The sequence below is a fragment of the Stegostoma tigrinum genome, chromosome 8 (genome assembly GCF_030684315.1).
Source record: "Stegostoma tigrinum isolate sSteTig4 chromosome 8, sSteTig4.hap1, whole genome shotgun sequence".
In the NCBI taxonomy this organism is placed as follows: domain Eukaryota; kingdom Metazoa; phylum Chordata; class Chondrichthyes; order Orectolobiformes; family Stegostomatidae; genus Stegostoma; species Stegostoma tigrinum.
In genome coordinates, this window is record NC_081361.1 from 69,115,258 (window position 1) to 69,142,576 (window position 27,319).

General features: G+C 39.1%; 1 protein-coding gene across 1 annotated transcript; it reads right to left on the reverse strand.

Moving 5' to 3' along the window:
* Nucleotides 1–301: 301 nt before the first annotated feature.
* Nucleotides 302–27,291, reverse strand: LOC125456156 (structural maintenance of chromosomes protein 4-like). Its single transcript, XM_048538944.2, has 12 exons — nt 27,219–27,291; nt 22,126–22,194; nt 18,566–18,599; nt 18,073–18,221; nt 15,146–15,227; nt 14,863–15,055; nt 14,371–14,438; nt 13,421–13,497; nt 11,992–12,092; nt 11,001–11,080; nt 8,336–8,497; nt 302–3,722 (listed from the first exon to the last, which is right to left on the reverse strand). The coding sequence occupies exons 2-12, from the start codon at nt 22,189–22,191 to the stop codon at nt 3,583–3,585; spliced, it is 1,152 nt and encodes a 383-aa protein (XP_048394901.2). The 5' UTR covers nt 22,192–22,194; nt 27,219–27,291; the 3' UTR covers nt 302–3,582.
* Nucleotides 27,292–27,319: the final 28 nt, after the last annotated feature.

A 27,319-nucleotide genomic window follows, 5' to 3' on the forward strand; every position in this document is an offset into this window, starting at 1 on the left:
CTTTATTGCTTTCATCTTCTTTCCCTGATATGCCTATCCGTTGTTCCACAAATGAGGGAGAAATGTCTCAACAGTTATTATCCACTTCCAATAAAGGACAATTACCAGTTATCATGTGAAGAACTAGCTGAGAAGGCTCGTATGGTGCAGTGATGGTGTTCTGATATCTGGGTCTGAAGATCCAGACTGAAGTCTTGTCTGTCATGAAGGTGTAATAAATTGATCGTACAAGTTCTTTCTTTTTTATTTTAAGAGAAACTAGCTGTGGATTTGCAAATCTGTCATGAAGATTAGAGAGATGTACAAAAAATGAAAAAACATTTTTATTTTGAACAGTTGTAAATTGTTACTTCCTCCAGATAACTCAACTCAGTTTGCACAAATACACTTAAAATAATGTATAAATTATTTGTCTTTGAAATGCTTAAGAACAGTTGATTTGGTTTCAAACATCCAATAAAACATGATAAAGATTCAATCTGTTGTATTTCCAAAATGTTCACTGAACAGTGGCACTATGCTTAAGTTGGTTTACTTATTTGCTCATAGTATGTGGGCATTGGCTAGGTCAGTTTTTATTGCACACTTGATTGCCTTTGAAAAAAGGTGGTTGTAAGCCTATTCAAATATACTTTAACCTATAACTTATTACTATTAGAATTTTACCTCTGCTTTCCCAACTATCTGGTTAGGCTTGAAATTTTTAGCTTTGTGGAAGATTTCGACTTTGATTTTGTGCAAGTAAAATTATTATTTAAAATGCCTGGACTAATACAACACAACTTTCCATTCAAGACCCACTTGCAGTAGTAAGCTTTGAGTGAGGTATAACCACAAAAAGGTTAAGTACCTATTTTGCTCAATTGAAAGGCAAGTTTAAAAACTGGAAAATGTTTTCAGCAATAATTATTTTAATTACCTTGAGATACAAGGCTGCACTGTTTGTAATGACACTGAAGTTGCTGTCCACAATTAGTGAAAATTACTAAAATTTAAATGTTCATTGTCTTATTCCTACCATATTTTACCAGTAATTATTCTCTGCTAATCTTGGTAGTTGAGATCGCAGAAAGTAGTGAGGAAATTGGTGCAGTAAATTCACTGGATGAATCAGGCAAAAGGGATTGGTGTATCACAGATTGAGGGACACTTGTATAACCCTGCCAGACTAGGATTATGATAAACCGCCTCTGAGGGGACAAACACCAGTAATTGGACAAAGGAGGACCAAAAAGATTGCCATCTCTTGAATGAAACAGGTTCTTTACTTACTACCTAGTTATTGCTTATTACTAAGTGTACACTTTAAAATGTCCAAATTCTACTTTATGGGTTATCAACAGCATTGAAGAGTTGCTAGGGCAATGGACTCGAACCATGTCATGTGGAAGGGAAGTAAGTGTACTGAGTAAAAGCAGGCCTTTGGAACTGGGAGTCTAAACCTCAACCTCCAGCTGAAGTTTAAAAATCTGACCAGTGTATGAATAGAAGTGAGGGATACATGACCAATTTTCTACAGGAGCAGGGTCTCTGCCAACTCCCTTGACTGAACACCATCTGGCCACTGACCACACTCCTAGCATAAAATGCCTGGCTGGATTATTTAAATGAGGATAATCTTCTATGACACACTCTATTTCTCCATACTTTGGTAAGATAAGAGGTCGCAGGTAAGTTGGTTATAATACTTCAGCCAGGATAGATGACTAACAGAACTGCAGACCTTGTGCATTGAGAAATTTATATTTTATCAATTTATTTCATTTTAAAGTAAGGCCAGCAGTTAGTGCCCTTTGAAACAAACTATGTTGAAGTTGACAATCAGTAAATGAAAGTTCACAAATCCAATGATCTGTATTAACACCTCTTATTTTAGCTTGGTATTAATTAGTGGCTGATAATGCCAATTGTGAAGGGTTTTGATGCCTCATTACAATACAACATAAAATCAAGCTAAGATAACTAGGTGTAGAGCTGGTGAATACAGCAGGCGGAGCAGCAGCAATGCTGACGTTTCGGGTCTGGACCCTTCCTCAGAAAAAGTACCCTTTTTTTCCTGACGAAGGGTCTAGACCCGAAACTTCGGCTTTCCTGCTCCTCTGATGCTGTTTAGCCTGTGTTCATTCAGCTCTACACATTGTTATCTCAGATTCTCCAGCAAGGGCAGTTCACACCATCTCAAAATCAAGCTGTTCGTGCAGGTATGTTCACATACCCTGTTACGCCAGTGGAGGGTGCTGTCATTAATTTTTCACAATTCTGTCTTGCCATTTTAAAATTAGTTTGATCACTTATTTCAGTCTTTTATGCACTACTTATTCCTACTTGGTTGAAAGAAGTAAGCAATGAATTCTGCTAATTGTCCACTGACACCCTGTGCTCAGACACATTAACTAGTGTCATGGGCCTAGTGAAGGTCACTTTTTAGAAATCCTAGATATGGCACACTTCGATAAATCATTACCCCTGTGTACTCTTAAATCTTTATAGATTAAAAATTTGAAGTTGATCAAACAATTTTTTTCCTTTTTGAAATCCATATTGGCAGCTACACTATTGGTTTCTTTTATTGTTGTTACAGTACTTAATGCTAAACTGACTAAATCACGTCCAGAAAACTGGATTACTATTTAAAATAATACCAGCTATTTGCCAAAAGGTGGAAGAGGAATTTGTTGAATGTTGAAATTGTGACAACCCCAAAATTAAGGCATTTTGAAAACCTAAAAACTTCAATGACTAAGTATAGGAGCTTTCTAATTTAATAGATTAGGCCAACAAGGGAAGACTTGCTGTTGGATGTGGCAATCTGAAGTGAAACCAGTACCTCCTTCCAAAGTTCCACTCCTCTTTCCCTTCACTCATTCATTGGATGGCCATTTATTCAATACCAGACTTAATCCCTGTTTTGGTTGGCCTCAGCTAGCATTCTCAGTGACTACACCTGGTCACATGAATACTCACTTTAAAAAGTGCACCAGTTTTTTTTTGAAATTGTGTAATGCCACTAAATCAGCTAGTATGATGAAAACCTCTTTCATTTCTCTCCAACCAACTTATTCACAGAAACCAAACCTATTCATTCTGATCTATGCACAACAGTCATGGAACAACGCAAATATTAAGATTGACTACCTGAGGTTTTGTCTTTCAATGAATAATTTACTGTGATTATTCTATTTCTTAATAGTTAAGAGAAAATCAGAACAAACCTGAGTGGTTCCCTGGTGCTAAACAATTCTTTCATGTTCATTCAAACTGATGTCAAGTCAGAGTCCCATATTTCTTTGCTAGTTCACTTGTAGAAGTTTAACCAATTTTTGGATGTTTTTGCCTGGCACCATAAACAATCTACTTTTTTAAAAAAATACTGAAATTGCTTTTTTAAAACTCTCAATCAAGTATACCTAAAGTATGGATATCACTGGCACAGTACAGATAGAAGTTATTGCCTTTGACATGGAGAATCTTGATTTAAATTATTAATAAGGTGCAAATCTTTGAAAATGTTAAAGGGGTCTTTATGAGAAATATTGCAAAAATATCACTCTGCAAGGCTCCTATTTTTGAAGACTCCGATACTCATGACAGATCACTGAGAGTTAGTTCAGGTGGGTTGTCAGATAGCCCTCCTAAGTCCACGCTAAGATCTTCATCAGAATAATTTGTTCTTGGTTCGTTCTCACACTCCTCTATGTGCAAGGCAGAATTGTACCCGACATCTGTTAGAACAAAATATTTGAGTTAACATCACTTGTTTATGCTAAGTGCTTTTTGAACTAGTGTTGGGAACGTCATGCTTAAGAACTTTCCAGCTCGGAGTTATTACTCTCCATTTAAATGTTTAAAAAGCAGCACTTATTTCTCTATTTAACATCCCCTGGATCTAATTTTTTTTTTGTAATTTCACCCAGTTCATGAAGTTATCAGAATCCTGTTTGTTATATGAAATGCAAACAGGTGTGAAACTATGAATCACTTGCTATTCAATTTCATTGACCTCAGTGACAAGTATTTTTTCATTTCATTTGTTTTCTTTCCATTTGTTGATAGCATTCTGGTGTGATCCGTTATTATTCTGTCGGCATTGCTGGTGAGGCTGACATTTACTGCGAATTCCTAATTAGTCTGAGCAAAGTTTTGCTGAGCCACTGAACTACTGTAGTCCATCTGGTGTAGATATAGCTACAGTGCTGAGGCATTCCAGGATTCCTATCCAGCAATTTTGAAGAAATCCTATACTTCATCATATACTTCAAGTCAGGATGGTATTGGACGGGCAAATTGCAGGCGATATTCTCATGCATCTTCCACCTTTTGTTGTTCTTGGTACTACAAAGTTTGGAAGATGCCATATTTTTAAAAAAAAAGCCTGAGGAAATTTATTGAATTGTGTGCTATCTATAACAGTGCACCTCTAATGGCACGATTGAATGTTTAATGTGGTGCTAATGCAACAGACTGTTGTCTTCGATTTTTTTTTTAAATTCATTCCTGAGATATAGGCATCACTGGCTAGACCAACATTTTATTGCAATTGCCCAGAAGGCAGTTATGAGTCAACCACATTGTGGGTCGGGAGTCATGTGTAGGCCAGACCAGGTAAAGATGGCAGACTTCCTTGTCTGAAAAACATTAGTGAACAGATGGAGCTTTTCCTCAACAATTGATTAGTCATTCTTAATTCCAGATTTTTATTGAATTTAAATTATACCATCTGCCATAGTGGGATTCAAACCTGGGTCTCTGAAATGGTAGTCATGAGACCCTTGCCTCCCCTAAGGGAGGATGATTGCAAGCTTGTGTTGCTGGACTTGAAGGGCAGAATAAGTGCATTTGATCACATTCCTGACATCGTGCCTATTAGCAGTTGGATAGGCTTTGGGGAGTCGGGAGGTGAATTACTTGTCACAAAGTTCCCACACTCTGACCAGCTTTCATAGTTACCTTTTGTGACTGGGTCAGTTAGACGTTCTACGTATTATTAGAAATTTATGCTGGGGTATTCACTAACATCATTGAGTATTCAAAGGTAATTGGTCATATGTACTGATGACTAAGATTTGAATTTTGCTCTTTTGTAGAATTCAAAGTATCATTTTTCCCCACAGAGTTTGGGCCACATACTGCACCACATGATCTTTAGGAAGCAGCCAATGATTGCACTCATTCCTTGACTACTTCTGTCCCCCACTTTTTAATGTGTGAAAACACAGGTTTTATCTTTGAGCAAGGATAGTTGATTGGCTCAATTCACTCCAGATCCATATAGTGATCATCCATTCTTCTTCCTGCCCTTTCCTCACCTCTGCTTCAGTGGCTTTTTTCTCCTTCAACACAGCAGTTTCCAAATCTGCTCCTCACTTTCATGACCTTGTTCTTTCTGCCTTCCACAACCTTCCTCCGACTGATTTTTTAAAAAAAAAATCATGCATATTCTATGAGCTCTTTCCAACTCTGACCACCCTTTAGAACTCTTTTTACACAACTTCTTAAGATGTCATGGCCATGCACTTTAGAATTCTCTGCCACCTGACACACTTCCCTCCTTCAAAACATTCCTTAAAACAATTTTTTGGTCATGCCTTGGGCATCGTCCCTTATCTTGTATAATTATTCAATTTCACTGCTGAAATTTTTGATTTTAAATTTCCATCAGAGTCTTCAAACATCTTAACTCAATCCAACTTCTATTCCGAAGTCACTTTGTGTACTATTTTCTTCACCTTTTAAAAATCTCTAGCTATTTTGACAAACTTTCAGACATCTTTCAATCCTCTCACATAGCTCTGCCTCGATCTTGTTTTTTGTTTGTTTTGCTTTCCTCCTCTGTAAAGCCTGCTAATGCTTCTACATTTAAAAATATGTTGCTGCTTTCTTGTTCTACTTAATTTTTATTCTTGAGTCTTTGAAAAAGACTCATTACTGAAAATAAAATTCATATATGAAAATATGTCTTCATACTCCAGATCTCCCATGCATTCAGACATTGTTAAAATCTAATAACAATATAAATTGGGAAGTTCCACAACTGAATTAAGCTGCTTCTCAGAATAACCTTTTGGAATTGCTGTTCCATACCTGAACGTCTTGTGCTAGGTGGGTGGATTGGCCATGCTAAATTGCCCATAGTGTTCAGGGATATGTAAATTAGGTGGGATGTCTGAGGGTCGGTGTTGACTTGTTGGGCCGAAGGGCCTGCTTCCACACTGTAGAGATTCTATGATCTAAGTGGTGGTAATGCTGGACATGGAAGCAGATTCTGAACTAAAATACCAATTTAATTTTAAATAATTGAGGTGGCCAGTGCAGGCTTCAGTACACAGGCCTTTGTATATTTTGCATATAACCTTTGAAAAGTTGAATTCAACAATGGGCAAATTCGTTTTGTGGCATAGCACTAATAAATTTATGTGAAGCTTTAATTTTGCACAATATCTTGCATGTGCTTTGTTGAAATGTGTACAATTCTGACTGTTAACTAGATAACTCACCCCCCACCCTTAACATTTCAAAACGTACTAAACTGCAGACATTCCAGCTTCCCATTTAAGCTTTATATTAGCTGACATTTAACTGTTCTCTTTCCTTAAGTTTTGACCCTTTTTCGTTCAAATGTGTAGTCATCAACTCTCAAACACTATAAACCTCATGTTTGCCAACTACTGTCCCATTCTCAACATCCTTTCCTTGCTTAAAAATAATGGACATGTTTTTGTCTCCTAAATTTGTACTATGAATCCTGTCAAATAACTTAGTCTCATTGCCTTTGTCACCCTATCCCTCTTAGGTTGCAGTCTGGTCAAGAAGAACTGACAGTTGATCACATCACCTTCTCCTAACACCTCTCTTACTATTCAGCCAGGAAACGCTGCCCCAGAAACCAGAAGAAATCTATTTAATTGTAATCAGTGCCTCATCATTAATGATTCCTTTTTTCTCATTTCCAATTAGCCAAGCCTGATTTTTCCTCGAGGATCTAATGTTGAGACCCTATCTAAATTTTTATCTATGTTTCAAGGAGGCAAGGGTCTAGTGGTATTATTGCTAAACTATTAATCCAGAATTAATTTTCTGGAGTAGAGAAAAACTGCAGATGTTGGAATCCAAGGTAGACAGGAGTCAGAAGAACACAGCATCCAGAAGAAAGGAGCAGTCAATGTTTCCGATATTACCCTTCCTCTGGGCTGGATGTGGCGTGATAGTTATGACCTGGTTGGTCAATGCCCCTCTCATCAACTAACTAGGTTGTACCTACCACCATTATGCATTCTTTCTATCCTCTGTTCCTCAAAGTAAAATATCGACTCTCCTTCCCTCTAGATGCTACCTGGCCTGCTGTGTTCTTCCAGACTCCTGTTTGTCTACCCAATTTTCTCGGGACCTGGGTTCGAATCCTGGCAGAATAGTGGTGGAATTTGAGTTCAATTTTTAAAAAAGAAATCTGGAATTAAGAATCTGCTGCCTATGAAACAGTTGCTGATTGAGGGGGGGGGGGGGAGGGGAAACTCATCTGGTGACTAATCTCCTTCTGGATAGGATCTCTGCCAGCCTTACTTGGTCATGCCTATATATGAATCCAAATCCACAAAATGTGTTTAACTGACTCCACTGCTCTCTGAAATGGCCTAGCAAGCCACTCAGTTGTAAAAATTGTTACAAAGCCTCAACAAATCATTGCGGGTTAATCCACAACATGTAAACTGCAGTGGTTCAAAAAACCAGCTCACCACCAGCAATAAGTGCTAACTTGCTCCCACTTTTTTGACATGTTGATTTTCAAATCCCATTACTGCAAATCACCTCCAATCTTTGAAATCTCCTCCAGTTTCTCACCTGTCCATTAACTCTGGCCTCTGAGCATCCACGGTTTTAATGACTTGATTTGTGGCCACTCCTTAAGATGTCCAAGTCTTAAGTTATAGAATTGTGTCCTTAAATTTCTGCCTCTGTACTATAATTTCATCCAGCTCCCTGTTTTGGTCATCTTTCCAAAAATTTCATAGGTTACTATTGGCTTGTTTGCATTCATTTATTTAACCTATTTTTCTAATCAACCCCTGTTCAGAGATGTTATTACACACTTTGAGCAGCTGGAACAATTTGTCCACAAATAGAAATACTTTCCCTCTAACTACTCTAACAAAACTTTTTGACGGTCTAAAAGACCCCCCAACTGATTACTCCTCCACTTTTGCCCCAACCTTTGTGATGGGCATTTTACGCCCATTGAAGGTAATGTGACTGGACTAAAAGCTGAGTTTAATGGTCTGCCATTACAGCAACTGGATTGTTCAGCCAACCTTTTCAACAGACTAATTATTCTAGGTTTTACCTTTTATACGTGGAGGATCTAAATCAAGATCTTGCAATGATGAAAAGTCATCATCTGAGCTGGTGTCTCCCAAACTAAGAGTGCAACTTAGAGTGGAGTCAGAATCTTCATTTAGTGACTGGGTCACAGATTGGTGGTTCTTTTGGTACTGTTTTCTTTCTTCTGAAATGAAGAGAATGAAGTACCTTAATAAAATGAAGTCAACTTGAATACTTGAATATCTAAACTACTACAGATTATTACTCAAAGCAACGAAATGCTGCAATATCAACAAGAAAACACATTTTGTCTGCTTGTATTTAACTAACTTTCCATAGTCTTATATAATTATACTCCATTCAGCATCCAGGCCTGGAAGGTCCAGTGTGTCTTGCTGCAAGTTACTTTAGTGAAAGTACAGAACTGAAATAGTGGATTTCTAAGGGAAAATCATCTTGGATTTAAATTATCTGCTTTACTTTGCAGACTTTACAGAAAGTTACCCAAGTGTTTTGTTTCAGTGTACAAATGATGTCTGTTTTGGAAGATCCTTGAAGCTGCACTAATGGAGCCATCCAGAAGCCAGAGTGAAATTAATTTCCTCTAATCATTCAAAACTTTGTTTAATCAAGAGAAGAGGAGTAAGCATGGCCCATGTGTCAAAGGCTGCAGATTGGTTGAAAAGGACAAGGGTGCACCACAAACAGTGTTATGAATATCAGGTTTCATGATTAGTGTTTTGTAAAGTAACTTTCAGGAAATTGAAGTTGCAGTAATTACAGTTACAAGGTTACTCTTTAATACTGTCTATGTTAGAAGTGACAAACAAACAAGAAAAACAAAACAGTGGATGACCCATCTGAGCTTTTGTTACGAGCAGGAGGTCTGCAGTAATTTCAATGAGATTTGAATTACTTGTGCAGTTCCCAGATCAAAGATGATAAAATGACCTTTGTACGAAGGGGTTTCCTAACTGAAGAAACAAGTCAGGCAAGAGTTATTTAATTCTATTACATATATAGATTTATTCAGGTGGGTCACAATCAAAGGGTTGCATTGGAAGTAAAAGTAATTGACGATGAGCATTTTGATCTGGGAGCATTCCATGTATATCACATGGCTATGGAGATAGGCTGTACAAGGTTAGTACTTTATGTTAATTTTTTTTCAGCCTTGTTTTCTCAAAGGGAACAGGGAAGAGGGAGAGGGCTACAGCGACAGACAAATCTGCACGGGCAGACTTGAAAGAAGCAACCGGTGTCTGCTGAATGCCGGAGTGCGTAGGCCATTAGGAACTATGGGTGTTCATGATTTTTTAAATCCTTGAGCACAACTGCATTGAGACCCCAACTTCAGATTAGAAATTCACAACTGTGAGAAGTTGAAGAAAAGATGGGCGGATCACTTAACCAAAGGCTAAGGATCCCTGTGAAATTTTGTATTTGAGAATGATTGGAACCGAGGAGAAATCAAAGTGAATTCCAAACAGCTATGGCATTCTATTTTTCATTTCAAAAGAAGTGAACGAGATTGAGGGTTCAATGTAGCAAAAACAGGAAGGCAGACCATCTGAATGGTGATAGATTGGGACAGGGGGAGTGCAACAAAAGCAGAATGTCCTTGTACACCAATTGCTGAAAGCAAGCATGCACCTGTGACAGGGACTGATGAAGACAAATGATACGCTGGCCTTCATAGCCAGTGTTTACAGGGGCAAGGATGTATTGCTTCAATTGCACAGGGCTTCGGTGAGACCACACCTGGAATACTTTGTGCAGTTTAGTTTCTATTTGAGGAAGGTTGTTTCATTCCTTTCGCAGCCAGAATAAAGATATACCAGACTATTTCCTGACATATGAAGAGGGATTGGATCAGCTAGGCCCATATTCATGAGCTTAACATCAAGGGATCTTGTAGAAACACAAACTTCTAACATAAGCAGATAGAATAAACACAGGGTTGTCCCCAATGACCAAGGATTCCAGAGATCACAGCCTAAGGATTAAGATACATAGTGAACCTGTGAAATTCTCTGCTACAGTTGATCGGAAAACATTACATGCTTTCAAGGAGTTAGATATAGTTTTTAGAACTAAATGGATCAAAGGGATGTAAGGAAAGTGGGACCACGGTGCTGAGTTAAATGATCAGCTATGATCGTACTGAATGACAGGGCAGATTCAAAAAGGTTCATGCTCCTATTATTTATGTTTCTACAAGTCTTCGGTGAAAGTCTTGGCAAATTATTAAGTTAGTCTCACTACTTCTTTTCTTCTATATACTGCAAAGCTTTTGTTTTGTTCAAAAATTTTTTTTGTGACATTTTAGTTCATTTATTTTAAGTGTTTTGAATTTCTTCACGTATTACGTCGCTGAGCTTTACTACAACAGTCTGAAATTTGATACAATTAAAGTCATATTAGTGATGGAAGTAAGTATAGAATAGTGATTGGCCTTGAGGTCCTTGTTTAAATCTTTCCAGTGAGGATTTTAACATGACCGCATGTTCAAGGATTTGGAGAAGAAAAGATATTTGAAGAGATAATTATATTCCAGGACACAGAATTGTTGACAGGACTAAAAACGAAAGAAGACAGTAATCGAGGGTTAATATGAGCTTTTTGGAAGAGTTACAATCAACGGCGAGAGAGTGGTTGCAATGTTAAGTAGGTATTTATGTACATACCTGGTTTTGATGGTGTACTGGTCTGTTTGTCAGCTATATGGATGTTTCTCAGTTGTTCCTTCAAGCCTGCAACAGTGGATCTACAAAGAAATTTCACCTCCTGAATTAACAATAAGTATTACTATGGCTGCAGTGAACTCTATTTGTTTATATTTAACTCTTCAGTGACTATTTTGTAATAATTAGATATTTTTATAGATGGATGTGACCGCAATGAAAACTGCGATCTAATCTTGAAGTTTACAATAAATCTACTTGAGTTCCTGTAATGTTTGAGGTCATTCAGATCTCTGATTAAGATTACATGTTAGAAGGCCATACGGTTCAAGGGCTGCATTAGCTCCAGCCTACTCTGCGGCAAATCAAAACAGCTTTCTTCTTCTTCACTTCCCATCATTTTAGCAAGGTCAAGAAAAGACTGCACGTGTGAATGTTATCACCTCCAAATCACATACTATGCTATGCTGACTTGGACATTTTCTTATCATTCCTTCATTGATGCTGGATCAAAATCCTAAAACTTCTTATGCAACAGCTTCAGCACATGATTTAAAAAGGCGACTAACTTCCACCACCTTCTCAGGGCAACAAGGACTGCGCAATAAGTGAAACCTTACTTCCAATACCCACAGGCAAGCATTTTTTTTCCCATCTGAAATCCAATATAATTGTGCTTGTATAAGTAAATTGCATGATTTCACAATATACATTTGCTGTCACTTAGCCATTAGGATTATGGTATGTTTCTACCTCTAAAGTTGCATGTGAGATTTATTTTTAAGCTAGTGACCTATCATATGGAGGCTAGAATCTGAGGAAGACTGCAGAGACTATAGAAGAAATGGAGAACAGGATTTAAACTTTTGAAGAAATGTATATAAAGGCCTTGGCCGCTTACATCAAATCTGGCTAGCCATCAGCACAAAGTTTAGCAGTTCAACATTTACCAAAGCTTCAGTGCTTTGTTTGTCAATTTATACTATTTACTTACCTGAGGTGTGTAAGCTCTTGTTCTGCATATGCTCGTTCATGAACTGACTTGTTAGAATCCAAAAGGTGCAATTGATACTTACTCATCAATTCTCTCAGAATCTAATCAGAGGGGAAATTAAAAAAGACATCTTTTACAACCTGAGGACAATCCAAGGTTCTTCACAGCCAAAGGAACAGTATTAACTGCTATAAAATAGGAAGTGCATCAGGCAGGTTGTACTGGTCAAAACACCAGAGGAACTCCCTGCTCTGAGTTACACCATAAGAACGCAAAGATGTTAAATCGGGCTTTACCCTTGTCTAAATGACAGTAACTGCACCAGTGTGGCATTCCCTCAACAATGAAAAAAAAATTAGTTGCCATAAATTTGGCAGAAAATGACATAAGCACACATCAGTCTGTTTGACCATTGTAATAAATATTCAGCACAATTCTACATTTAAGAAATACTGAATAAAAACAATTAATTTTAACTTTTTTTCTATTACCTAGAACAAAATGCTGTACATGCTGAAAATCTGATTAAATACAAAAAATAACTGGCAATAGGAGGTCAGGCTCCACCTATATAGAGCGAAGCAGAGTTATGGTTTCAGGTGGGTGAATTTGCTTGAGACCATTTGACTGAAAATGCTCACTTTTCTGTTTGCAAATTTGCCTGAATTGCTGATATTGGCAGTATTTTGTGTTTATTTGTATTTATATACATTCTGCAGCAAGAGCAGATTTCTGGAGAAACACAGCATGTCTGGTGGGTATCTCTGAAGTGCTGCAAACCTATCTACTTTGACCTTGTCATAAGAATAAGGTTTTTGTCCCATTATATTTTTCATTTTAATTAAAACCAACCTAACAACACATTATGAAATGCATTGCAGTTACAAAGTCAGTGCTAAAAAATGTCGTTGTTCTTTTGCGATTTTATGCACCTCTTTTAGGATGGGTGCTACCCAGCATTCTGAACCACATACTTTCCAAGTGCAATATGGAACCAATTACTTTTAGAAGCTGGATTAGCTTAATCGGTGTCACTCAATAATTTGGACTTTTAAAAAATAGGTATGTTGAATTTGAAACAGATGATAGCAGAAATCAGGAGAGTTAACATCCTGGAGAATTGCCAATGCTCTAGTCAGGGCTGCAAAGAGAGGGACAAAGGATGCAGTGTCCAGGAATAGGTGGGGGGGAAAGAGTGAAGAGCTGCAAAGAAATGTGAAAAGGGCTTTTGGGAGATAAGGGACACAAAGGTGGGGCAAGTTGGGCTGCCAAGGAAGTGGTTTTGAAAAGGGAGGGCATGAGGCAATCTGAAAAGGGACAGTACAAGGATGTTTGAAATACTGGGAGAGGGGCTAGTACTAATATTACCAAAACTAGAGTGCAAATCAAGACATATCACACAAAACATTCCTAAAATGCAGTGACTTACCTTACTACTTTTCTCCTGTGATTGCTTAAGTTCCCTTGTATCAGAAATGTGATTCAGTAGTTCCTCCTCTTGCCTCCCTAATAAATACAGTGCAAATTCATTACAATTCACAATATTTATTAGATAATAAAGTCTGAACCAAGCATATGTAATAGTGTGTCCAACATTTAAGAAAACACACAAAATCTAACTTTCTTTAAAAATATGGCTTACTATCACATCATATCAAGTGCCTGTGTCTGGAATACCAGAGAATGGCTGTATGTGATGAAATATTTTGTTTGTAAATGTCAAATTACAGAAAACTGTAAAATAATATATGTAGCAGTATAATTGATTTAACATCATTAGCGAGGACTAAGTTTCTTAATGAGACCATATAAATTATGTTACTGTCACTGAACTTGGTAAAGTGAGATTGCAAAATCTTACAAAATAGAGGAAGTAGTCTCAACAGTCTAAACTTAAATGATCATAGAACTGTAGTTCTGAGAATCCCTAAAGTGTGGACATAGACCCTTTGGTCCAACAAGTCCACACTGCCAACAAAAACAAAGTTCCTGGAAAAGCTCAGCAGGTCTGGCAGCATCTTTGGAGGAGAAAACAGAGCTAATGTTTTGGGTCTGGTGACCCCTTCCTCAGAACCCAGTTGCCTAGTACAGAAGGGTTCCACTGACCTAATCTGGGAAATGTAGTAAGGAATAATGCAGATTTTTAAATTATCCAATGTTTCATGGATTAGCAATGCAGATCAATGTCTTATCTCTCACAGGAATTCCCTGTCGTACATTAAGTTTGAAGAGGAGGGAAAGAGAAATATAAATATTTTTAAAAATACTTTAAATGTTGATGGCAAACAGATCCTTTCAACTTCTGTCTAAGGAGGGGGAAAAAGAAGAAAAACTGAAAATACAAACAATCTAGTCTACTGTCGTCAAAAATGCACTTACATATTTTGTGCTTCAAGTTATTAATCTCCCTTCGAAGTGAGTCATGTTCTTCACATAGATTTTTTTTGCTGTGAATAAAACATTTGATTAAGAAATGTTTTGAGTGGATTATTTGTAATTACTCACTGCTGTGATAATGCACAACAAGCTTCCTGATTTTAGAATAGTTTTTCAAAATAATTCTAATTCAAGTGCACTAAGTGACAACACAAATTTTCATATAAATTTTCAGGCCTGCAATGAGACTAAAAATGCAGCAATGATCAGTTTCCTTACATAGAGACCAAAACCAGATTTCTCCAGTCCAATCAGTATTAATGAAATAAAACTGAAGATACTGTTTAAAAAAAGAAAGTTTGGCTTTTTTGGCCCATTATATCAGCTTCATTGTTCTATCACTGCCTATAAATAAAAGCATGAAATCTAAACAAAACATTATTACAGGAGCACAAGGTCTAAAAAACAATGAAGATTACTTTAATTAGTTCCTACCTTTGCTGCACTTCTTGCATCAGACTAGAAACTGTGATTTTTCCATGACTAAATCTCCCATCCACATGTTGTACTTGCTCTCGTAAGCTATAAATTTCATCGGATATCTCCCGCCGCCATTCTTCCATTTTCCTCTCTAACTGGAAATCCAAACATCTTTCTCCAGATTTACTCTGTAATCGTCGAATGTCCTCTATGTCAGAGAGGAAATTGGTAAACAGAATTCAGAGTTGTTTTTAGTAAAATCTTAAGATCAAAAGTAAAAGGTTTTTGAAAGCTTTACCTTCTAATGATCGAATTTTTTGCTTTTGCTGTACCTTTTCTGTTTCAACTCTCAATAAAGCTTGTTGTAAAAATTCAATTGTCTAAAAACACAGAAATATATTGATCACCACTAATGAAATTATGCAAATACAGCAGAAGAGACCACTTTGGAAAAAAATGTTGTTTTGATCTATTTTGTCATAAACATAATACTGGCTAGTATTCAGTTTGGATGATTTACGTAAAAGATGTCAAATGCAAATTCCATGAACTGTTGAAGCAAATAAGGGCTGGCAAATAAGAAGAAACTAACTACACCAGATGTCAGCCTGTTCTAGCTGGTGATATCTGGCCTCCATGCATTCCAACTAGGCAACAGATTGAGTATGAGAATGGGGAAAAGTGTTCACAAAAACATAAGTTCAGGAAACAACCATCCAGCCCACTGAAACCTTTTCTTTTGCCTTTCAACAAAATGATAGCTAATCCAATTATGGCCTTAGCTCCACTGTCCCTCAACTTTTGACACCCTTGTCAATCAAAAATCTATAACACAGACATGAACTTATTCAATGACCTGCCTCCATTACTATCCAGCGAAAAGAGTGTCACCAACTCAAAATCCTTTGACCAAAGAAATTCCTTCTCTTCTCCAACTTAAACAGAAATCCTGTCTTTTCAAATCGTATCCTCTGGTTCTAGATTCCCTTGCAAGAGCGAGTATCTCCTCAGCATCTATTCCTGTCAAGCCCCCTCAGAATCTTGTATGTTTCGAGACTGTCACCTCTTGATCTACTACATGCCAATAGGTTAAGGCCAAACCCGCTCAACTTATCATTATGGAATCCTTTTATTCTGGGTATTAGCCCAGTGATCTATCCTGGAACTGGCTGCAGGTTACTAAACTTAAAAAAGGCTCACCAAGTGCAGTGGAACTTTGTCCCAGTTATAATTCAAAATGCAAGGCTTTCTCACCCTCACCCCTATATAACAAAATTTGGCTGACAGCTCAGAAATCCACTAAGACTGTTCAAAGAGCTGAACCCCATGGAAAGCATTACACAATTGCATGACCTGTCCCTCTAACCTATTCTAATTGGGTAGTGCTTATTTACACAAGATGGTTTCAGGTAGTTGCAATTCTAAAAGGGTTTGAATGCTTGACATCCATTTACTTTGTACAAAGTAAGAACAATCCCCTTCCTTTCTTTTTGAAAGAAGTGCTTTTTAAAATTTATTTTTTATTCGGAAATAGAAAACAGGAGCGAGAGTAACCATCCCAGCCCACCAGGTCTGCTCTATCATTCAACGTGATCATGGCAGATTCTCAAGCTCCACACCATGCTCCCGCACTCTATTTCTTTCTTAAACATATTGATAAACAAACTTATCACACTCAAGTGAAGAAATCACTGCATTTCAGTTTGAAATAGTCTGCGATCATGATTCTTTATTCTATAACCTAAACAAAGGGAATTATCCTGCTTGCACCCAATCCGTCCAACCCTGTTGGAATTTTATATAATTCGATCAGATCCTCTCTTGTTTTTGACTCCAGCGAATACAGGCTCAAGTAACCCAATCTTTTCTCACATGACAAATCTGCCATCACAGGAATCAGCCTGATCATTGCGCTCATACATGTCCAGTTCATCTTTGCTCAGGCAAGTAGACCAAAATTGTACACAATACTCAAGTTACGGTCTTAAAGCCCAATATAACTGTTGGGTAGACATTCTTACTCCCTGTACTCAAACTCTGCTGCATTGAATGCCAACATAGTAATGGTTCTTGTGGTGTAGTGGTGAGCCAGAAGCCAGAGTTCAAATCCTGCCTGTTCCACAGGTGTTTCATAACATGTCTGAACAGGTTCATTAAAAACATCCACAATTTGCAAGCCTAACTTCTTGTAGCAGCATGCTTGCTTTTAGTGATGGTTGTAGAAAGACACCCATGTCCCTGTGTATATCCACATTTTTCAATCTATCACCATTTAAGTAATACTTCCTGTTTCTAGTCTAACTTTAGGGCTCTTGTCAATTAAATGGTGTAAATTTTTAATTTCTTTTATGGGATGTAAACGAGTCAGGAGCAACACTTATTGACTATATTTGGCAAACCACTCATGAATTGTTTCAGTCCATGTGGTATAATGCTGTCAAAAAGGGAGGAAGTTCCAAGAATTTGACCCTGTGACGGAATGAACAGTGATATACTTCTGAGCCAGGATGGTGTATGGCTTGGAGGGCAACTTGTGGGTGGTAGCACCCCATGCATCTGCTGTCCTTGTATGTGGTTACAGTCATGTGTTTGGAGTGTATAGTGAATGAACAGACCTGGATGTGTCATTGCTTGGCATGGGCGCAGGCATGAGATACTATGGGACTTGGTGGTGCCCAAACCTGGCCTGGGAGATATGAATAACTAACTGGGAAAGGGGAAAGAGCCATAGTTTGTCATGGAGATACAAAGGGAATTTGCAAAGCATAGTTTGGCACTGGGGACATGACAGGCCATGAAGAGGTGGGCAAATGCCATAGCTTGCTAAAGGGATCGAAAGGCCATGGGAAGGTGAGTGGGGAAGCACTGTCTGGTAATATGAGGCACTAGGATGACCTTTTGAACCTGCCTGACAAACCAGAGATGCCATCAATCACGACACTTTAAAAAGCTGTCCGGGCTGTAGAAAATTGACGATGAGTAGGACGTGCCTATCCTCAAAATGTTTGAAGTACAGCATGATAGTTTGTGAACTCAACCAGCCATCACCCTTAAACAACAAATCTGAAAACTGGAAATCCTGAAATGGGGTCAGGAATGTTGTCACGTCCACCATTTTTAAAGGGTTTCCACGTTGTCACAGTTCAGCTAAATATTTTTAGACTCCATACAGAGAAAATCATGAATATGTAAAATATGTAATTTCATTTACTTTTTCACACTTACTTTTCCTTGGGATTGGAGCTGTCTGTAGATACCCATTAATTCTTCTTTAGGTAATTTATAGCTTAACATATCTGAATAGGAAGAGGGTTCTATTGTAACTGATATAGGATCACTGAACTGAACATGTTCCATTTTATCAAGTGAACCACCTACAAGAAAGCAGAAGAAATTTAAAATACAACTAAGCAGCTGAGAGACCTGCATATTTTGGTGATCACACCAAATAAATTATTTTTTTCAGGTATTATGTGCTAATTTTTCCTCAGATGGCATGATGACATAATGTAACTTACTCCACAGAATGGGAGAGAAAATTTCTTGTCAGCACACGTATGTTTTGTTCTGCGCAGGCAATGCTCATGAGAAATTCAGAGTCTTGATTTATAAATGATACAGCATAGAACAGGGAAAAATTAGGAGTGTGATTGGAAAGTGTATTCTCATTTTAATTTAAATCACAAATAAACATTCAGCTATTACATTAAAGAAGTACCTTTTGCATAATAACCTGCTGTGTTCAATCTTTTCTGTAAAGAAAGAGAAAATGTATTTACATTAATTTTCATTATTATTTAATAACAGTAATATAATTTCAAATGATATATGTTTGGATTTTTCAGCCAGCAGTCAAAGGAGCAGTGCTTGCTGTTTTTTAAGATTACAGCTGCCCCAATATTACATATGGAGTTTTGATTGACAACTTGTGGTATGATTTGGAGCTTGATGTAACACAGTATCTCAACAGGGTTCTAGAACGTGTGTGAACACAGAAAGCAAAGTGGGCCTCTGCACCCAATTTGACTCAAGGATTTTTACTGAAGCACACAAAATCTGAAACAGGAAACATTCGTTTGAATGTTCAATTCAAAGTACAAAAAGTGAAATGAAAAAAAAAGCAGATACAAAGAAAGGAGAAAACCTGTCCATTTTGTTACACTTCAAAAGATAATTAAACTAATTTTTACAAAACTAGTCACCTCACTTGCAAAAGTACATTTTCACTGTCAAAGGCAGTACTTGGCTATAGTTAAAACATATCAAATTATGATTTTTTCAAGTAGTTGGTCAATATCTAGTAGGCAAGTACAGTAACCTGACATACAGAAACAAGGCTTGTTCCGCGTGTTAGAACAGAGGTGAGTCAAGATTCTCAAAAGATGGTAACTGAATGAAGGAATTTATAGAATGTGCATGATAATGGAAAAGGTAGTTATCAAGATGAATATATTCTTGATCAGAGTAATACAGCATAGAAACAGACTTTTCTTTCAAACTGGCTCATGCTGACCATATACCTGAACTAAACCAGACCCCATTTGCCTGTGTTTGGCCCATATCCCTCCGAATCTTTCCTATTCATGTACCTGTCCAGAAGTCCCAGTCTATCTAGCCTAATTTTATAACTCAAACTGTTGCGAAGTTGGATAGAGTACTAGTGGATTGGAAGGCAGAAAGTTAGAATTTGGTGCTTGTAACATGCTAGCAGGGCGGGGGGGAGCATTGTGTGGTCCCTTGAAAAGAATTTTTTTTTCTATGCTTCAAGATTTACAAAGAATACATGTCTGTGAGCCGCAGCTTGACAGTTTGCAAGTACACAGAGAGCACTTGAATTAAAACATCTGCATCAAAAGGCCACAGATGATGGGAACTGCAGATGCTGGAGAATCCAAGATAACAAAGTATGGAGCTGGATGAACACAGCAGGCCAAGCAGCATCTCAGGAGCACAAAAGCTGACATTTCGGGGCCTAGACCCTTCATCAGGGAGGGGGATGGGGAGAGGGTTCTGGAATAAATAGGGAGAGAGGGGGAGGCGGACCGAAGATGAAGAGAAAAGAAGAGAGGTGGAGAGGAGAGATTAGGCGGGGAGGTAGGGAGGGGATAGGTCAGTCCAGGGAAGATGGACACGTCAAGGAGGCGGGATGAGGTTAGTTGGTAGGAAATGGAGGTGCGGCTTGAGATGGGAGCAAGGGATGGGTGAGAGGAAGAACAGGCTAGGGAGGCAGAGACAGGCTGGGCTGGTTTTGGGATGCAGTGGGGGGAGGGGAAGAGCTGGGCTGGTTTTGTGATGCAGTGGGGGGAGGGGACGAACTGGGCTGGTTGTGGGATGCGGTGGGGGAAGGGGAGATTTTGAAACTGGTGAAGCCCACATTGATACCATTAGGCTGCAGGGTTCCCAAGTGGAATATGAGTTGCTGTTCCTGCAACCTTCGGGTGGCATCCTTGTGGCACTGCAGGAGGCCCATGATGGACATGTCATCTGAAGAATGGGAGGGGGAGTTAAAATGGTTCGTGACTGGGAGGTGCAGTTGTTTATTGCGAACCGAGCAGAGGTGTTCTGCAAAGCGGTCCCCAAGCCTCCGCTTGGTTTCCCCAATGTAGAGGTAGCCACACCGGGTACAATGGATACAATATACCACATTGGCAGATGTGCAGGTGAACCTCTGCTTAATATGGAAAGTCATCTTGGGGCCTGGAATGGGGGTGAGGGAGGAGGTGTGGGGGCAGGTGTAGCACTTCCTGCGGTTGCAGGGGAAGGTGACGGGTGTGGTGGGGTTGGAGGACAGTGTGGAGCGAGCAAGGGAGTCACGGAGAGTGTGGTCTCTCCGGAAGGCAGACAAGGGTGGGGATGGAACAATGTCTTGGGTGGTGGGGCCGGATTGTAGATGGCGGAAGTGTCGGAGGATGATGCGTTGTATCCGGAGGTTGGTGGGGTGGTGTGTGAGAACTAGGGAGATCCTCTTTGGGCGGTTGTGGCGGGGGCGGGGTGTGAGGGATGTGTTGTGGGAAATGCGGGAGATGCGGTCAAGGGCGTTCTCGACCACTGCGGGGGGAAAGTTGCAGTCCTTGAAGAACTTGGACATCTGGAATGTGCGGGAGTGGAATGCCACATCCTGGGAGCAGATACGGCGGAGGCGGAGGAATTGGGAATAGGGGATGGAATTTTTGCAGGAGGGTGGGTGGGAGGAGGTGTATTCTGGGTAGCTGTGGGAGTCGGTGGGCTTAAATGGACATCAGTAACTAGCTGGTTGCCTGAGATGGAGACTGAGAGGTCCAGGAAGGTGAGGGATGTGTTGGAGATGTCCCAGGTGAACTTGAGGTTGCAACCTCAAGTTCACCTGGGACATCTCCAACACATCCCTCACCTTCCTGGGCCTCTCAGTTATCACTTCTACACTTTGAGGCAATGAGGTGTGCCATCTACAAGATGCTCTGCAACAACCTATACAACATTGTTAATGGTAACTTACAAACTAATGATTTCTACCATATAAAAGGACAACTCCCTTTCAAATCACACTCCGTTTTGATTCATAACAATTTCTCACACTAATGCTGGGTCAAAATCCTGAAATCCATTTCTAACAGCACTATTAGTGAAACCCATATGAAGAAGGAACAATAGTTCAGAAGACTGCCATCTTCTCAGGAGCAATTAATGTTGCCAGTGATGCTCACATCACAAGCATAGATTATTTTTAAAGAAGTATCAATTTATCTCAAAGAATGATCAATACCTGCAATGTACTTCATACTGGAGTAGTGGAGACAAAAGTACTGAGCCTATTTATGAAATAGGCGCCACATGGGGGAGCGTCAGCTTTTTCAAACTAATTAATTGGAATAGGTAGAACACTGTTCTTCCTGAAAAGTCTCTATTTTAATCTTGTATTCACTCATCCCTGGATCTATTCTAGCGACTCCATATTGGAGATTTGTACTAGACAATATTACATCTATAAAGCCGCATCAAAAATTGTAGATGTAATTTAAGTTATAAATTCTCAAACAAACAGCGACAAGCATAAGTATACACAATTACTGACAGAGAAAAGTCACAAACTAGTGTGTAACTGTTTACTAAGCAAGCACTTATATGAATCCAAAATTTAGCTTGTATGTTGTTTCAAAGTGGCCTGGAAAGAGCTTTGAACTTGGACTACACTTTGAGAGATTTTCTGCAACACAGTATCATTGCATTCATCGTTACAGTTGAAAAGTATAAACTAAAAGGAAGAAAAGCACATTCAATACAACAGCATAACATACTTACCTTAATTTTTGCAACATTGCAGTCAGTATCATTCAATATGGAATTTAGCTGAGTGTCCCAGTTCATGTTCTGTTACAGGAATGTAAACACAGCTTATGTCAACAACTACTTCAAATACATGACCAGGCAAGCTTAAAAATCAACAAAGATTCACTTTTTATTAAGTTGCTGTTGTTGCAAATGGTAAAATAATAGTGAATTTTCCTTAGGGTTTTGAAACAAAAACATTAATTTTGTTTGTCTTTAAACAGGAACTGCACAAATATATAAATATTTGCTAAAATAATAATTTACTTATATAGTAACTGTAACATAGAAACATAATCAGATAAGAATGCACATTAGCCAAAGGAGGAAACATTAGGAAGGATGATTGAAAACTGTGTCAAAGAAGTGGTTCTTAAGGAGCGTCTTAAAGAAGGAAATAGAAACACAGAAAGGGAGGGAATGCCAGACAGATTAGATTCTTGCCAGCATATTCAACATTATGGAGTGAAATGAATGAGGAATGTGTACTCAAGCAGTGTTGAAAGAATTACAGGGCTGGAGAAGATCACAAAGAAACAGAGGATTGACTAAATAAAGGGGTTCAAAGAAAAGGAAATCTAAATTTCATGCTTTGGAGACAGTCAGAGGCCAATACAGGTCAGGGATGAGAAGGATTATGTGTGAGGTTACATAGGTGGAAGTAGCAAAAACTCAGCTCTGGATCAAAAACAATGTTGAACTTGGATATCCTGGTTCAACCCAAAATTCCACCCAATACATTTCAGCAGCCAGGATGAGATATGGAATCAATGACAAGGGCATATCGAACTGGTAATGCAGCCAATGACAATTGCTCCTCTCTGACCAATACACAGGACATTGTGGCTCATCCAATACCAATTGACAGATAAACAGTTGAAGAACAGACACTTGGTTTGCTACCATTTATTTAAGTCTTTCTTTAAAATATAAAATGTGGAGGTTTGTTTAGGTTGGATACTGGACATCTATTTATTTTGTGACAAACTGCCACATGTTCAGACCTTAAGAAACAGGAACAGATGGAGGAAGTTCAGCCCCTCGAGCCAGCTCCACCATTCAATAGGATCATGACTGATTCAATAGTCCTCATGTCCTGTTTTCTGCTCTCTCCGCTTAAACCTTGATTTGCCTACTGATCTCTCTCTCCCAGCCTTAAATATACACAAGGGCTCTGCCCCCACAGCTCTCTGGGGCAAGGAGATTGAAAGACTCAAACAACTATGAGAGAGGGAATTCCAATTCACCTTAGTTTTAAAATGATGCCTCATTATTCTGAGACTATGCTCCTCTAGGGGGAAACATTTTCAGTATTTACCCTATCAAGCCCTTTTAAAATCCTGTCTGTGTCAATGTGGAAGCACAGTGGCTCAATGGTTAGCGCTGCTGCCTCACAACGCCAGGGACAGGATTTGATTCCAGCCTTGGGCGACTGTCTGTGTGGGGTTTGCATATTTTCCCATGCCCGTATGGGTTTCCTCCCCCAGTCCAAAGATGTATGATTAGGTGGTTTGGCTGTGCGAAATTGCCCATAGTGTTGAGGGATGTGCAGACTAGGTGGATTAGCCACGGGAAATGCAGGGTGAGAGGGTGGGGAATGGTGTTGAGTGGGATGCACCTCAGAAGGTCGGTGTGGATTCAATGGGCTAAATGGACAGCTTCCACACCATATGATTCTACATAACCTCTCATTCTAAACTCCAGTGAATAAAGTCCCATCTGTTTTCGCCTTTGCTCACAAGACAATCTATCCATACCAAGGATCATCTAACAACCATGTCTGAACTGCCTTCAATGAAATCATATCTTAACTTCAATAAAAGGGACCAAATCAGCTCATAGACCAGATATAGTCTCCCTAGCACCTTGTACAGTTGCAGTAAGACATTCCTACTCTTATTCTCCAACCCCCTTGATAAAAGGACCAATATTCTATTAGCCATCCTGATTATTTGCTGCAGCTGTTGAGCTGGCTTTATGTATTCTGTGCACAAGTACCCCAGAGTCCATATGGATTGCAGCTTTCTGCAGTTTTTCTCCACTTAAATATTATTGTTCTTTTCTCTCTCTTCCAAACTGAGCAGCTTCACATTTTCCCACATTATACTCCATTTGACAACTTACTGCCCACTTAACCAATCGATATCTCTGTAAACTGTATCCCTCTCACCAAACAGCGACATACTTATTTTTTGTGTCATATGCAAGATTGGCAAAACTAAATTCACTTCCTTCCTCCAATTCATTAACATATTCTAGAAACAGTTACTATCTCAGCACTCACCCCACTGGTCACAGGTAGCCCACCTGAAAAAGAACCCTTTATCCCCACTGGTTGTTTCCTGCCCATGAGCTAATTCTCTACCCAGCCCAATATACTGCCTCCAACATTGTGGGCTCTTATCTGATGACTTAATCTTTTGCCGAATGCCTTCTGAAAGTCCAAATACAAAACATGTACTGGTTACCCTCTATTTGCTCTAGCTGAGACTTCTTCAAAACTCGAATAAATTAGTCAAACACTTTCTTTTTAGGCTATGCTAACTCTGGCTGATTAGATTATGGTTTTCCAAAAGTTCTGCCATTTTTCCTTTATAATTGTTTCTAACACTTTCCCAACAATAGATCATAAGCTAACCGGCCTATACTTCCTGCTTTTTGCCTCCCTTCCTTTTTGACTAGGCACGTCACACTAGCAGTTTTCAAATCCTCCTGTATTTCTCTAGAATCTAACAATGTTTTAAAAAAGAATGAGCCAATGCATCCATGAATTCTGTAGCTACTTCTTTTGGAATCCTAAGATGCAAGCCATCAGGATCAAAGGATATATCTGTCTTTAGCCCTATTAATTTGTCTAAAACGATTTCTTTAGGGATGGTGAGGGTACTTAATTCCTCCCCATATTCTTTATTTCTAATGGAATGTTTGAAGTACCTTCCACTGTAAAGACAGATACATAGTATCTGTTTAACTCCTTTGCCATTTCCTTGCTCCCTAAAACTGTCTCCTCAGATTCATTTTCTAAAGGGGCGTATGTTCATTTGACTTCTCTCTTCCTTTTCATATAAAGAAGCTCTTAAATACAGTTTTTATATTCCTCACTAGTTTGCCCTCATTGTTTATTTTCTTTGTCTTTATTGTCTTTTTGGTCCTTGTTTGCTGGATTCTGAATTTATCTCAGTCTTTAGTCTGATTAGTAGAAACTAGTTAATGTTTCCCAGTTACATGAACAATTTAATCATTAACTGGATAAATTATAACTTCTAAAAATACTATCAATTCTAATCCTGTCAAAATGCTGTAAGATTTCAAATTGCAACTGAGACCTAACCTTCTTCAGTTGAATGAAAAGTCTTAAAATTTAGCAGTTGCTTCCTCTTCCTCCCCTGACCACACATTCATGGCAAACAAACTACATACAGCCATTGCAATGTAAGTTACATACTCAATGCCAAGACTTCAACTTTGTCTGGATTTGCTCTGAAACAGCCTGTGAAACCCCTAATGCATGCTGTGGACATTTTCAGATGCAATTACTTTATTGGTATTTTGACGGCCTTAAATCATCCGGTTTCTAACCTACCAATTTATTTAAAAAATGCATCCACCCACATTCCATCTCAGCCAACAGCTCCACCTTGTTTACTTACACATGCCCCTTGCACCACTGCCCATTCAATTTAAGTGGCTTTGCTTCTGTTACTGCCACAGAATTAGCTAAGCATTTTGGCACTGAAGGTCCCCATCTGGCCCATTGTCTTTGTACCCACTCGTTAAATGAGCATCATTACCTAAGGCTTAATCTGCTGTTTTGCCCCCATGCCCTTGTATAAAAAAAACGCAAATAATCATCCAATGCCTTCTTGAATATCTCAGTTGAACTGCCTACACCACACTTCCAGGCAGTACATTCCATGGCCTAATTACTCACTGAATGAAAAATACTTTTCCTCATTTCAGCCTTGCTTCATTTGGAGAATACTTTCAATCTATGTTCTCTTCCTCCTTTCACAAGTGAGAACAGTTTCTCCCATTCCACTCTATCCAGCCCATTCATGATTTTGAAAACCTTGATCATATCCACTCTTAGGCTTCTTCACTTCATGGAGAATAGTCCCAACTTTTTCCAATCTATCCTCATAATTGAAGTTCTTCATCCCTGGAACCATTCTTGAAAATCATTTTGGACTGTCTCCAATGTGTACACATCCATGTTGTAATGCAGCACCCACAACTGATAACAATAATGCACTTTAAGGTCTACCAAATGTCATTACACAAGTTTAACATCACTTCCTTGCTCTTGTCCCTATTAACGAAGCCGGGGACACCATATGCGTTAATTACTGCTCTGCCTGTCCGGCCACTTTCAATGATCTGTGCACAGAAACACTCAGATCCCTTTGCTCCTGCAACAGTCCCCCCGAAACCCCAGAACCGTACTCCGTTTTATACTGTTTTTCAATGTTCTTCCTCGCACTGCTCTGCACTTAACCTCATCTGGTACCGTCACCACCAACTAGCTTATCAATGTCGTTCTGCCCCCCTTCTTATGTTGAACTGTTGCAAGTTGTGACTCATTCCAGAGTTGATGTCGCACAATCAGCCTGACCACAGCGTTGACAAGATAGATCTGGTGCCGTAGCATTCGCCTGAAAATCAAACCAGAGGAGGCGACTGGAAGTGAGACGAGAAAGAGAAGGAACATCAAGGAGGTAGATTAAAGGAAGCGAATGCAGATCTCGTTATTGCAACTGGAGTGACTCTTTGTGGATATTAATACATCAACAACACAACGGCAATGCCAGGGAACCGGACAACATTGAAGAGACTTTGCAGGAGGTATAACCCCATTAAACTCTTGTAGAATTGAGAAGGGTTTAATTATAACGGCCTTTAACCTTCACCAGCTAGGGTGTCGCCATGTTTGACTGGAAACACTGGGTATGTTTACATTTAACGAGGCACAATCAGTACATTAGAGCCTGCCACGCTGTTGCAAGGTCTTGCCTACAGCCAAACTGCCGTTAGGAGTACTCGGGGTCAAACAACAAACATTTACTCACCCCAGCGGTTCCCCTAGGTGTTTAAAAGTGCGTCGGTTCGTGTGACGCCACCGCGCACAGCGCAGAGCCGCTTGGGAGTTGATGTTTGTCGTGCAGCGGCA

Coding starts and splice junctions, on each gene's coding strand:
- LOC125456156 (XM_048538944.2), bottom strand. CDS start 22,191: ATGAACTGGGACACTCAGCTAAATTCCATATTGAATGATACTGACTGC. Junction 18,600..22,125: donor GCAATGTTGCAAAAATTAAG/GTAAGTATGTTA, acceptor CTTTCTTTACAG/AAAAGATTGAACACAGCAGG. Junction 13,498..14,370: donor TAACTTGAAGCACAAAATAT/GTAAGTGCATTT, acceptor TGTATTTATTAG/GGAGGCAAGAGGAGGAACTA.